Source organism: Oryx dammah, unplaced genomic scaffold, assembly GCF_014754425.2.
Source record: "Oryx dammah isolate SB20612 unplaced genomic scaffold, SCBI_Odam_1.1 HiC_scaffold_5, whole genome shotgun sequence".
Taxonomy (NCBI): domain Eukaryota; kingdom Metazoa; phylum Chordata; class Mammalia; order Artiodactyla; family Bovidae; genus Oryx; species Oryx dammah.
In genome coordinates, this window is record NW_024070189.1 from 45059690 (window position 1) to 45074129 (window position 14440).

At 44.8% G+C, this 14440-nt stretch overlaps 1 protein-coding gene across 3 annotated transcripts in view; it reads right to left on the reverse strand.

The window, feature by feature from the left end:
• Positions 1-14440, reverse strand: part of GRIA1 (glutamate ionotropic receptor AMPA type subunit 1) — a 352479-nt gene that overhangs the window by 114338 nt on the left and 223701 nt on the right. For all 3 annotated transcript variants that reach the window (XR_005721192.1, XM_040241475.1, XM_040241476.1), the window contains exons 6-7: positions 13927-14088; positions 9397-9564 (exon numbers count right to left, since the gene is read on the reverse strand). Coding sequence is in view for 2 of the 3 variants with exons in the window: in XM_040241475.1 (XP_040097409.1) it covers positions 9397-9564; positions 13927-14088 (330 nt within the window). In the remaining variant the exon portion in view is untranslated. The remainder of the gene's footprint in view (positions 1-9396; positions 9565-13926; positions 14089-14440) is intronic.

Consider the following 14440-nt stretch of genomic DNA (forward strand, 5'->3'; position numbering starts at 1 on the left):
ACTTTTGCTTTTCAAAAGGAAGCAAAGCACCAATCCTGCTACAGAGAATGAGGCACGAGCAATTTTAACCCATCAGTAGCTTCGCCTCCCCTCCTTGGTCCTCTCTGGCCCATCTTGAGCTTCCCATTCATTGCTATGTGCCAGCTTGTGTGACTCATTTGGAAAAATAGACTGGGACAGATGTGCAGATGATTTGCAGAAACAGAAATGTGTCATTAATGATTCAAACCGGCATCTATCTTTGGCCCTGTGTCAAGTGTCATACTAATTATCATTATGTCATAATTCATATGCTAATTGCTTAATGCCTCTATGACTCAGTTTCCTCATTTGTTTAATGGGACCCATTAGGGTTAATTATGTCTTCAGTTCAATCGCAGAGTCGTGTCTGACTCTTTGCGACCCCATGAATCACGGCACACCAAGCCTCCCTGTCCATCACCAACTCCTGGAGTTCACTCAGACTCACGTCCATCGAGTCAGTGATGCCATCCAGCCATCTCATCCTCTGTCGTCCCCTTCTCCTCCTGCCCTCAATCCCTCCCAGCATCAGAGTCTTTTCAAATGAGTCACCTCTTCGCATGAGGTGGCCAAAGTACTGGAGTTTCAGCTTTAGGATCAGTCCTTCCTAAGAAATCCCAGGGCTGATCTCCTTCAGAATGGACTGGTTGGATCTCCTTGCAGTCCAAGGGACTCTCAAGAGTCTTCTCCAACAACACAGTTCAAAAGAATCAATTCTTCAGCGCTCAGCTTTCTTCACAGTCCAACTCTCACATTATTACATGACCACTGGAAAAACCATAGCCTTGACTAGGTGGACGTTTGTTGGCAAAGTAATGTCTCTGCTTTTGAATATGCTATCTAGGTTGGTCATAACTTTCCTTCCAAGGAGTAAGCGTCTTTTAATTTCATGGCTGCAGTCACCATCTGCAGTGATTTGGGAGCCCCCCAAAATAAAGTCTGACACTGTTTCCCCATCTATTTCCCATGGGTGATGGTACCAGATGCCATGATCTTCGTTTTCTGAATGTTGAGCTTTAAGCCAACTTTTTCACTCTCCTCTTTCACTTTCATCAAGAGGCTTTTTAGTTCCTCCTCACTTTGTCCATAAGGGTGGTGTCATCTGCATATCTGAGGTTATTGATATTTCTCCCGGCAATCTTGATTCCAGCTTGTGCTTCTTCCAGCCCAGCATTTCTCATGATGTACTCTGCATATAATTTACATAACCAGGGTGACAATATGCAGCCTTGACGTACTCCTTTTCCTATTTGGAACCAGTCTGTTGTTCCATGTCCAGTTCTAACTGTTGCTTCCTAACCTGCATACAGATTTCTCAAGAGGCAGGGCAGGTGCTCTGGTATTTGCATCTCTTTCAGAATTTTCCACAGTTTATTGTGATCCACACAGTCAAAGGCTTTGGCATAGTCAAGAAAGCAGAAATAGATGTTTTTCTGGAACTCTCGCTTTTTCGATGATCCAGCAGATGTTGGCAATTTGATCTCTGGTTCCTTTGCCTTTTCTAAAACCAGCTTAAACATCTGAAGTTCATAGTTCACATACTGCTGAAGCCTGGCTTGGAGAATTTTAAGCATTACTTTACTAGCATGTGAGATGCGTGCAATTGTGTGGTAGTTTGAGCATTCTTTGGCATTGCCTTTCTTTGGGATTGGAATGAAAACTGACCTTTTCCAGTCCTGTGGCCACTGCTGAGTTTTCCAAATTTGCTGGTATATCGAGTGCAGCACTTTCACAGCATCATCTTTCAGGGTTTGAAACAGCTCAACTGGAATTCTATCACCTCCACTAGCTTTGTTCGTAGTGATGCTTTCTAAGGCCCACTTGACTTCACATTCCAGTATGTCTGGCTCTGGGTGAGTGATCACACCATCATGATTATCTGGATTGTGAAGCTCTTTTTTTGTACAGTTCTTCTGTGTATTCTTGCCACCTCTTCTTAATATCTTCTGCTTCTGTTAGGTCCATACCATTTCTGTCCTTTTTCGAGCCTATCTTTGCATGAAATATTCCCTTGGTATTTCTAATTTTCTTGAAGAGATCTCTAGTCTTTCCCATTCTGTTGTTTGCCTCTATTTCTTTGCATTGATTGCTGAGGAAGGCTCTCTTATCTCTCCTTGCTATTCTTTGGAACTCTGCATTCAGATGGGTATATCTTTCCTTTTCTCCTTTGCTTTTCACTTCTCTTCTTTTCACAGCTATTTGTAAGGCCTCCTCAGACAGCCGTTTTGCTTTTTTGCATTTCTTTTCCATGGGGATGATCTTGATCCCTGTGTCCTGTACAATGTCACGAACCTCTCTGTCCATAGTTCATGAAGCACTCTATCAGATCTAGTCCCTTAATCTATTTCTCACTTCCACTGTATAATCACAAGGGATTTGATTTAGGTCATACCTGAATGGTCTAGTGGTTTTCCCTACTTTCTTCAATTTCAGTCTGAATTTAGCTATAAAGAGTTCATGATCTGAGCCACAGTTAGCTCCCAGTCTTGTTTTTGCTGACTGTATAGAGCTTTTCCATCTTTGGCTGCAAAGAATATAATCAATCTGATTTCGGTGTTGACCATCTGGTGATGTCCATGTGTAGAATCTTCTCTTGTGTTGTTGGAAGAGGGTGTTTGCTATGACCAGTGCGTTCTCTTGGCAAAACTCTGTTAGCATTTGCCCTCCTTCATTTTGAATTCCAAGGCCAAATTTGCCTGTTACTCCAGGTGTTTCTTGACTTCCTACTTTTGCATTCCAGTCCCCTATAATGAAAAGGACATCTTTTTTGGGTGTGAGTTCTAAAAGGTCTTGTAGGTCTTCATAGAACTATTCAACTTCAGCTTCTTCAGCATTACTGGTTGGGGCATAGACTTGGATAACTGTGATATTGAATGGTTTGCCTTGGAAACGAACAAATATCATCCTGTCATTTTTGAGGTTGCATCCAAGTACTGCATTTCGGACTCTCTTGTTGACCATGATGGCTACTCCATTTCTTCTAAGGGATTGCTGCCCACAGTAGTAGATATAATGGTCATCTGAGTTAAATTCACCCATTCTAGTCCATTTTAGTTCTTTGATTCCTAGAATGTCGATGTTCACTCTTGCCATCTCCTGTTTGATCACTTCCAATTTGCTTTGATTCATGGACCTAACAGTCTGGTTGGTTTAAGAATGAAATTAGATATTTTTTGATCAATGCTTGCCCCATGGCAAGTATTCAACAAAGGCTAGCTCTTATTTTTATTGTCACTAATAGTATTATTAATATTACCACCATTTTCCAAGTGTTTATGAAACATTTTGCACATATTATTTTATCTTCATTCAGAGGAATCCCTGAGATAGGTTGGTTAGAGAGAGATTAGGATCTTCACTTTCTTTTTTTAAAATATTTATTTTATTTCTTTGGCTATGTCAGGTCTTAGTTGCAGCATGTGGGGTCTAGTTCCCCATCTAGGAATCAAACCTGGGCCCCTTGCATTGGGAGCATGGAGTCCCAGCCACTGGACCACCAGGGAAGTCCCAATCTTCACTTTTGTGGCAGAAACCCAGATTCTGGATAGCAAAGTGATTTGCTCATGACTTAGGACTTACAAGTGTCCGAGGCAGGTCTGAAATCCAGAGCTGGTTTCGTCACTTCGTATACCACGTGGCCTCTCAAATGGAGGACCACACTACTGTCCTTGGCTCTGGGAGGTGACACAGAAATGTGTAAAGTCATGTGTTCTCCATGCATTCAGCTGCCACCCTCTATTCTAGCTGGGCCTTCCCTAGGCCACACTCTAATTCCTCTGTATAAGTCACTAGGCCTGTTTCTTTGTTTCCTCTTCAAAGGACTGAAGCGTCCGGCGTATTGTCTGGGACATAAATGTTCAGTGTATGGTGTGTGTTACTTAAGTGATGGTGAAGATAATGGTGATCACTTCTATTGCTGCTACTGTGCTGTGTTCAGTGGGCACGAAGTGTGGACAGTAAGATTTACCATGGGTGTGATAAGTTGTGACCTCACAGCAGGGGATCCTTTCAGCAGAAATAAGGGTCTTGTTGTTGTCATTTATACATGCCTTTCTCAGTTTCCAAAAAAAAAAAAACAAAAACAAACCATCAGCAGCAAAGTTTTGTGACCTGAGGGCCTCTTACATTGCCACACCATTTCATAGGAGGCTGCTTATGCGATGTTCCCAGAAACCCAGTGAATGGCAAAAGCAGAGCTTATTTTGCTGATTGTACAGGTAGGATTATTGAGACTCAGAGCTATGGCACCTCTGTTTAGGATTCACAGCAAGTCAGGAGAGGCCTGTGAGCTGAAGGCTCTTTACTGTCTACTTATAGAAGCCAGGACTTACACACCCCAAGATGAATTAAAGTGTGGGAAAGAAGATGTCCCAGAACTACCCTTCCATGATGGCAGAGCAAGGGGGCACATCAGGAGACTAGATTAGCCGCAAACCATTTATGAGGACAGTCTGGACTCTTAGAGGAATAAGCTTCTCAGAAACACATGCTTTGGCCACATCTGGAAACTGCCATCCTATCCATCAGTACTGAGCCTCTGAGCCTCCATTCCCTCCCACCCCCATGCTGGGGTGACAGGAGTCAGGCCAAGGGAGACATGGAGTCTTCCTGAGTTCCTGCCTTTTGGACCTCCTATCACTATCCTGGCACCTGCTGACTCTCCATGAAAGATGGGGATTTAACCTTGGATTTCCGGTCATTTGTATTGGGTGCCAGCTCAGTGTCTGCCATCCATGAGATGCTGAAGCATACTTGTTCTTTCCTGCTGGTGCCGGGAGAGTGCTTGTTAGTGTTTTTACTACTTGAGCCATTAGCCCTGATGACTGACTCCTGCATCTCCAGCCCTGGGGGTGGGGGCAGTGGAGATACCCTGGCCCAGGGCTTCTATAGCCTCTCTTTGGCTACTTTGAGGTGGGTATGTTCTCTTGGCTTCTCCTCCTGAATGCCCACTGGATGTGGGAAGCCAGAACCTGTGGACCAGGGTCCTGGTTATTCTAGTGGGGCAAGCAAGTCTCAGGACCCCTCTGAGCTTCCACTTTCCCACCTGATCAATGGGAAGAATAATCCTGGCTCTAGCTGTCTCAGGCAGTTGCCCTGAGCTTCAAAGAAACTCATGTATTATCCTTTAAAAAATTTCTTTTTGAGCCTTGTCACAAGCCAGAAAGGGAGGCAGTGTTATGAGGATTATACTCATTTAAGAGATGAGGAAATTAATGCCAGAAAAGTTGAGCAATTAATCGAGGATCCTCTAGATAGTGCTTGGTGGAGGCATGGTGAGAGCCCTGCTCTTGTCCTCCTAACGTACTAATAGCCAAGCACAATGGCCCAAAGTCCTCCTTGTACCCTCACTGTAGACTCTTGCTGCTATCCTTTAGATCCTCACCCAGACCCTCCAAAACCCAAATCACTCTTTGTTCAAAGTCATCCTTCCTTTAAGGCATGCATGATCATCCATCTCAGTTTGCTTGAGATCGATCGTCTACATCTCTTGGTCTGGGATAATTGGTAATAGCTCTCCCTTTCATTCCCCAGCGTCCCAGGATGGATGATAAGTTATATGGTTATCCTATTTAAAGCCCCAGTCGCATGCCTACAGATAGTCTGGTAATGTCCACAGTCCTCAGTCGTAGCCTTCTTTTCTGACCATCCAGAGCATCAACAGCCTGGCTATGTATGTGATTTAGCTTTGAATCCACAACTTTATGGCTATTATTTCCTAGGAGCTTATCTTTCCTTCAACACTGGGTCTTCAGTTTGAGTTGCAGGACTGTGTCTTATACCTTTATTCCCCTCCCCCTACCCTGACCTCATCTAGCGAAGTGCCCTGTTAATCTTCACTTTGATGTGTGTGATCATTGGCTGACAAACTGCAAACACAAATGCTAAGAGGGCTGATCATTGTTTAGGGCAGGTGTTCTTCAACTTCAATTCTTCAGCTTCTTAGCTGGGCTTCTGGAAGTGTCTGTGGTTCCTCCTGACTCATGGTCATGCAGAAATATATGTGTGCATTTTTCTGGGGAAAAGGTACAAAGCTTTTTTTGTCCTGTCATATCCTCAAAGGGCCAATGACCTAAATGCTAAAAGCCTGACTTGGGGAATTCACTCTTTTCTGCCAGCCAGAAGCCAACTTATAGGTACCCTAATGCTTCCTGTTTTCTGGAGTGTTGAAGCGTTCCAGGATTGTGGGATCATTAATATTCTGAGTGGCTCCTTGGATGTCAGGCAGGGTGAGGAGATGGGAGCAGGCAGGCAGCTGAGTTATCTTCACCCTGCTCCTGGGGAAACTGTAGCGGGGTGAGGGGGAGCCGAGGCCTTTGGATATTACCCAAGACCACATGCTGTAGCTGGCTGGGCCACAACTCATTCTCATCTGCTGGGCTGGGCCTTCGAGGCTTCAGAGCAGAGCAATTAAGGGTACAGTGAGGTAGCAAGGAGATGTGGGGTGGAATCCCACTTTTACCACAAACTAGCTGTATAATCTGGGGGAATTCTTGAACATCTCGGTAGCTCAGTGTCTATATTTATAAAGCACAGTTAATAAAACTAGCTACCTCATAGGGTTATATTATAGGGGATTCTGTGAGATCAGTCATGTAAAATATGTTCAGAACCTTGTGCATAGTGAGCCCTGGACATGTCATAGCTGGTATGACTCTCAGTTTTAGAATAATGTGCTTATTTCTCCTGGTCTAACTCACAGACTTCCCAGCTTGACCACAAGCTGACCCTCAGGTCCCTCCCCACTTGTGACCTGAAGGTCAGAGGTCAGGGTAGAAGTGATTTGAGATCCCAAGTTGGGGTCCAAGGACTGACTGGCATTGGGATTTACCCAGTCTGCTGTGGGCACACAGATTCTCCCTAGTGGCATGGCTATTTAAAGAGATGGGTCTAGAGGGTAAAATAGGTAGACAGCAGCCATGACTGTGTGTGAGAGGCCCTGAGGTTCAGTACTTACAAGCAAAAGTCCCTGGGGCCACAGGACAGGCTAGGGGCATGAGGAGGAGCCCCAGCTGGGGGTCTGTTACAGTCTCTGATGCTAAGCTCCTGTGTGATCCTGGGGGAGTTCCTGCCCACTCTGGGTCAGCTGCTTCATCTCTAATGTAAGGAAAAGTGGGAGTTGTCATCTCTCAGGTCTCTCTCTGCCATACATTTCTGTGATTTGAAGTGACAAGTCGGATCAGAATGTTGATTATATTTTGTTTTTGTTTTTGCAGCTAGTTCTCCCCACCCTACCTTTAGCCACATAGAGACTAAGGAGAGTTTCTTGAGGACAGGCCTTGCCTTCTCTAATTGTCCCCAGAGCTTGGTCCTAGGCCAGAGTGTACAGTAGGCTCACAGGAACAAGCTGACTGGCACACACATGTCTTGACTCAAGACAGTATAGAGCAGTGGTTCTCATCTTTTCTGGCACCAGGGACCAGTTTTGTGGAAGACAATTTTTCCATGACCAGGGTAGTGGCCGCTGCCATGGTTTCAGGATGATTCAAATGCATTACATTTATTTTGTACTTATTTCTATTGTTATTAATATTACACCAGCTCCACCTCAGATCACCAGGCATTAGATCCTAGAGTTTGGGGACTCCTGGTATAGAGGAGATAATTATTATTTTGATGAAAGCCACTGCCTCCTCTCAACCCCACTGAAGGCAGAAACAGAAGACTGAGCATGTTACAACCAGAAAGATGTGGGTTAGAGCATAAGGGAAATTAATTAGATGCTTGGAATTTGTAAGCCAGGTGAGAACTGAGAGTGGTCTCTTTGACTGCCTCATTGTCATGGGTGAGGAAAGGGAAGGGTGTGGGAGATCTGAATGAGTATTTCAGGGTCACCCAGAGACTCAAGGGCCTGGCTGGTCTTGGACCCCAGGTCTCCTGAGTCAGAGTCCTTTCTGCCACTCACATTGTCTCCAGGCTTTATCACTGTCGTGGTGATGTCAGTGTATCGTTCCAGGGACATCCTTAAGATGAGAGAGGCAAGGGAGCTGGAAGGGTTGGGAAGCTGAGGGCAAGTCCCTGGGACCTTCTGAAACCAGCTTCACATTGCAAACAGAAGCTGTCTCGGCTGTGGAGCCTGGAAGAGCATTTTAAATAAGCCAGAAGGCAGGCACCACACCTTTGACAATCATTCTGAAGCTGTTGGGTTGCTGGCTCTTGCTGCCTAGCAATTCGGGGCCACCCTGCACAGTGACGGGGGGTGGGGCATTCCAAAGGACAGAAGTCTGTGTTCTCCTCCACGTGCAGGCGCTTCACCCGAGCTAAAGAACAACTGATGATATTCCCATCTTGTGTGTTTCTCCAGGTTGTAAATTGCTAGAGCTGTGCATGTGTGGCTGGAAAACAGGTGGAAACAGTTGTACGTTTTGTTCTCCACTTCTTCCTCATTCAGAAGTGTTTCTCTCCCCTCTTGGATGGAGAGAGCAGGTCCTGAGAGTCATTTGCACCAAAACATCTGCTGTTGCCAGCTCGCCACTGTGTCTGATACTTGGACATTCCTCTGAAGTGAGCCCTGTCCTCTGTGCCCAGTCCCCTTTGGAAATACGGTCTCTCTCAGGAGGCATCAGAGGCATCATATAGTGTGGTATGTGTCAGGACTGGGAGAACTAGTCTGTGCTTGAGGTGCTTCTAGAAACTTCTAGAGATTTCTAGGAGTTCAGAGAATGATAAAGCTGGGCAAGTCCCCAGAACCTTCTAAACCAGGAATGTCAAACACATGGCTCACGAGTATCTGTCTCATCCTGCTTCCACAGCAGACATATCACTGAGTGCTTATATTCCCCCCTGTTGAATCTGGATTCAGCCTCAGAATCCTCTGCAGAGTCAGTTGATTGGAAGATCCTGACCATTTTATGTCCCTGTACTTTGCCCGTTCTTAAGTGCAAACAAAATTGATGAGTGCAATGCTGAGAAGCAAGAAAATAGAATCAGAAATGTCGAGAAACATTTTCAGGGTCCCATCCTGACATGTGCACAGAGAGCAAAAATAATGAAGAAATCTAGAAAATCAGGGCAACAGAGCAGGGTCTCTGAGGGCCTGCAAAAATGGTTCAGTTTCATCCTTGTGTATCTCAAGTCCCCTTTCAAATACAGCATCACTGACTTCTCCTCCTTAGCATAACCCCTAAGCAGAAAATAGAGCTCTTGTGCTATCAGGAATGACTCGTCCATACTACTAAGTTTTTTCATTTTGTTTTTCAAATTTCTACATGACCTTTCCTATGTCAGAGCCACAGACACGATGCGGCGGTGGTCCAAACTTCAGGTGTGCGCCACCTTTTTTTTTTTTTTTTCAATAGCTACATCCCACCTGACCCTGATGCTTAAATCCCCTGCGAGGCTCCCATAGGGTGGGGCCACCATCGTTGCCAGCCTCACCTGCTGCAGAGCTCTCTGGATGTCGATGCCCTGGCCCCAGGGCACAGCTGGGTTAGCCAGGCAGTCCCCAGCATTCCCCCGGCGGGAGATATCGATTCTCTGCCTCCGCAGGCTCTGGAAAGCCTCAGCCATTACCTTCACCCCATCGTAGGTGAGCGCAGAGGTGTACTGGTGGGAGGAACAGAGACAGTTGGGTGTCAGAGAGAGAGCTGGCAGGTAGGCAGGTGGGAGCTGTATCTGGGAAGGAGCTTCCTGGTGATGAGGATGCCTGCAGTGAGCCAGGGATGGGGGGTATGGTGGGGACGGGGAGCAGCTGTAAGCCAGGGAGCACCTGCTGCTCCACCTCCCTAGCCAATATTGCCCTCCTGAACTCCTGAGTTCAGTATTACTGCTGGTTGTGAGGTTCAAAGAGAATTCTAGAATTTGCTATCCAATCCACTTTAAAATGTTGGTTCATTTGGGGGAAGAGGCATAGATTGAATACAAAACATCTAAATTAAACACAACACATCTGTATCTGTCTGATACAGTCCATGAAAACAACTTGGTTTTCTCTCTGTCACCAATTGGGAGCCAAGAAGAACAGTTTATTCCACCATCCCTGGTGACAGTAAAAGAAAGAAAAAGAATAATCTGAGAAGGGTAAGCTCTTAATTATTTCTGCATGCAGCTCACTCAAGTGGCAACTTTATATTCCACAAAATTTCCTCTTGTGCTTCTTCATGTTAAGCCTCAATTTTACCCCCCTCTTATCTAAGAAGGCACTAAAATGTTGAAACAAAAGCAAGATAACAATCCAGAACAACATTTCCCAGCACTGGCAATCATGTCTATTCTCATTAATTTGTCTCTGATGTCTAGCATGTTCTCTGGTACATCCTAAGTTCACAGTGCAGTCTTGTAGAATAAATGTATAGGTATTTTTCCAGCTTTTAACTTTGTCCCTTTTGCTTTGGGGGCTTCCTTGGTAGCACAGTGGTAAATAATCTACCTGCCAAGCAGGAGACATGGGTTCAATCCCTGGGTTGGGAAGATCCACTGGAGAAGGAAATGGCAACCCACTCAAGTATTCTTGTCTAGGAAATCCCATGGTCAGAAGGAGTCTGGTGAGCTATAGACCATGGGGTTGCAAAGAACTGGGCATGAGTTAGCCACTGAGTGTGTGTCTGCACGGACACACAAACACTTCCTTTTTAAAGTAAAGACATTACACTTGGTTATCTTTATAACCATTTCCAATCTTTTGGAAATTGGGTGGAATACTCACATGTTAATAATAGCTGTGAAAAGAAGAGAAGCGAAAAGGAGGAAAGGAAAGATATAAGCATCTGAATGTAGAGTTCCAAAGAATAGCAAGGAGAGATAAGAAAGCCTTTCTTAGCGATCAGTGCAAAGAAATAGAGGAAACCAATAAAATGGGAAAGACTAGATATCTCTTCAAGAAAATTAGAGATACCAAGGGAATATTTCATGCAAAGATGGGCTCAGTAAAGGACAGAAATGGTATGGACCTAACAGAAGCAGAAGAGGTGGCAAGAATATACAGAAGAACTGTACAAAAAAGATCTTCACAACCCAGTTAATTACTATGGTGTAATCACTCACCTAGAGCCAGACATCCTGGAATGTGAAGTCAAGTGGGACTGAGAAAGCATCACTACAAACAAAGCTAGTGGAGGTGATGGAATCCCAGTTGAGCTGTTTCAAACCCTGAAAGATGATGCTGTGAAAGTGCTGCACTCAATATGCTAGCAAATTTGGAAAACTCAGCAGTGGCCACAGGACTGGAAAAGGTCAGTTTTCATTCCAATCCCAAAGAAAGTAAATGCCAAAGAATGCTCAAACCACCACACAATTGCATGCATCTCACATGCTAGTAAAGTAATGCTCAAAATTCTCCAAGCCAGGCTTCAGCAATACGTGAACTGTGAACTTCCAGATGTTTAAGCTGGTTTTAGAAAAGGCAAAGGAACCAGAGATCAAATTGCCAACATCTGCTGGATCATCGAAAAAGCGAGAGTTCCAGAAAAACATCTATTTCTGCTTTCTTGACTATGCCAAATCCTTTGACTGTGTGGATCACAATAAACTGTGGAAAATTCTGAAAGAGATGGGAATACCAGACCACCTGACCTGCCTCTTGAGAAATCTGTATGCAGGTCAGGAAGCAACAGATAGAACTGGACATGGAACAACGGACTGGTTCCAAATAGGAAAAGGAGTACGTCAAGGCTGCATATTGTCACCCTGCTTATTTAACTTATATGCAGAGTACATCATGAGAAATGCTGGGCTGGAGGAAGCCCAAGCTGGAATCAAGATTGCCGGGAGAAATATCAATAACCTCAGATATGCAGATGACACCAGCCTAATGGAGAAAGTGAAGAGGAACTAAAAAGCCTCTTGATGAAAGTGAAAGAAGAGAGTGAAAAAGTTGGCTTAAAGTTCAACGTTCAGAAAACGAAGATCATGGCATCTGGTCCCATCACCTCATGGGAAATAGATGGGGAAACAGTGGAAACAGTGAGAGACTTTATTTTTCTGGGCTCCAAAATCACTGCAGATGGTGATTGCAGCTGTGAAATTAAAAGACACTTACTCCTTGGAAGGAAAGTTATGACCAACGTAGACAGCATATTCAAAAGCAGAGACATTACTTTGCCAGCAAAAGTTCATCTAGTCAAGGCTATGGTTTTTCTGGTAGTCATGTATGGATGTGAGAGTTGAACTATAAAGAAAGCTGAGTGCAGAAGAATTGATGCTTTTGAACTGTGGTATTGGAGAAGACTCTCGAGAGTCCCTGGACTGCAAGGAGATCCAATCAGTCCATCCTAAGGGAGCTCAGTCCTGGATGTTCTTTGGAAGGAATGATGCTAAAGCTGAAACTCCAATACCTTGGCCACCTGATGCGAAGAGCTGACTCATTTGAAAAGACCATGATGTTGGGAAAGATTGAGGGCAGGAGGAGAAGGGGACGACAGGATGAGATGGTTGGATGGGTGGATGACTCAATGGACATGAGTTTGGGTAAGTTCCGGGAGTTGGTGATGGACAGGAAGGCCTGGCCTGCTGCAGCTCATGGGGTCACAAAGAGTTGGACATGACTGAGCGACTGAACTGAACTGAATGAATGAAACTTCTCTGTAGTTTACTCATTGATTGAAATCACATTTGTGATTTTGTTTGCTTAAGCTCATGTTGAAGTGCCTTTATTTCTAAATTCCTGAATCAGTTTGAGCAAAACTGGGACAATAGTGTCCTGGTTCAGTGGCCTGACATTTACAAAATGCGACAGACCAGGGGCAAGAGAAAGTTGACAAGGATCCACAGTTGGCCTGGATATACAGATTTAGACTCAGAATCCTTCTCAACATAGTGTTCCTCATAGCCACAGCCAAGCTGTTAGATTTGATGTGGGAAAGAAAAATTATCCTCTATTCTTATTCTGGAGTTAAAGTGAATTTCGCTCAGTTGTGTCTGAGTCTTTGTGACCCCATGGACTATACAGTCCATGGAATTTTCTAGGCCAGAATACTGGAATGGGTAGCCCTTCCCTTCTCCAGGAGATCTACCCAGGGATCAAATCCAGGTCTCCTGCATTGCAGGAGGACTCTTTACCAGCTGAGCCACAAGGGAAGCCCAAGAATACTGGTGTGGGTAGCCTGTCCCTTCTCCAGTGGATCTTCCCACCCCAGGAATCGAACTGGCGTCTCCTGCATTGCAGGCAGATTCTTTACCAACTGAGCTATCAGGGAAGCCCATCTTTATTCTAAATAAAATAGATTTTAGCCGCAGAGTTTAAAAGCTGCCTTGCAGAGAATGAGAGGCTGGTAGTTTGCATGATAATTGGGAGTTGACTCTCTGAGGCAGAAATGTACTGGTTATTGCTTAGCTAAATTTCCTTGATTTTTAGCCAGGTATGCAGCTGACGAGAAGGACCAGCCCACTGCACAAATCTAGGAGGCTCAATCCATGAAGAAATAAATGCTAGTATCATCCCCCTGGAGTTGTGCAACATGGTGAATCTGCCCAGAGTAGAGATACCATTTTCTGGCTCCTGCTGTAGCTACCTGGGGTAGGTTCCTGAGATGTGGCCAATAGCATGTGAGGGGAAGATCTGTATATGACTGCTGGAAAGAGTTCTTAAGGGAAACAGTTTTGCTTTCTATTTTCCTTTTCCCTTCCTGATGGGTAGAATACTGCGATAATTGTTCTGCAGCCATTTTGGGCTATAAGGTAGCAGCTGTATGCTGAGGATAACAGAACAGGAAGATAGAAAATGTCTCTAAGTGTTTGGTGATTGTGAAACCATTATACAAGCCCCGCATTGCTGACTTCTGAATTTGTTTATATGAAAAAGGAGCAAAATGTCTATCTTGTTAAAACCATTGTCATTCTGGAGGGTCCATACCCTCAGTCTTTATGGATCTACTTTCCTTAGCTTGTTCCTCTTAGAAAGTTTGTTCCAGGAATCTAGGGCAGGCGAAGGGACCAGCAGGGTCCTTTCTTGCCTGCTGCCCATCCTCTTACCTTAGGTCTCTTCCAGTCCACCCTGGTGTGGTCCCGGGCATCACTGTTTTTCCACTGTTGCATGATCTTGGCCGGGATGGTATCAGTGTAGTTCACCAACTGGAAACCTGTTACGTTTGCTCCACTCTCCTTGAATTTGTTTAAGTCAATGTCCATGAAACCCTGGGTGGTGAGGAAGGGAAAGAAGTTAGAATATGCAGCCTGGATGCATCAATTTAACCATGTTACAGAATCACAGCAATTTCCACCCTGTTCAGACTTCAGGTGAAACTGACTTAATGGAGAGGCAGTTGCAGTTCCCTTCCTTCTGACCTCTGTTATCACTTATTTTGTGTGCTAAGTTAGCACATTGGTTAAGAGCACTTGCTCAGGAGCCAGCCATGCCTAGGCTGAAGGGTAGGCTTTGCTATGCAGAGCTATGAGTTACATACTCTACCTTGGACCAAGTTCCCTGATGGCTTCCTGTACGAATAATGGAGGTTAGGAGGCTGAGGAGAAAAAGCAGTGCGATGAT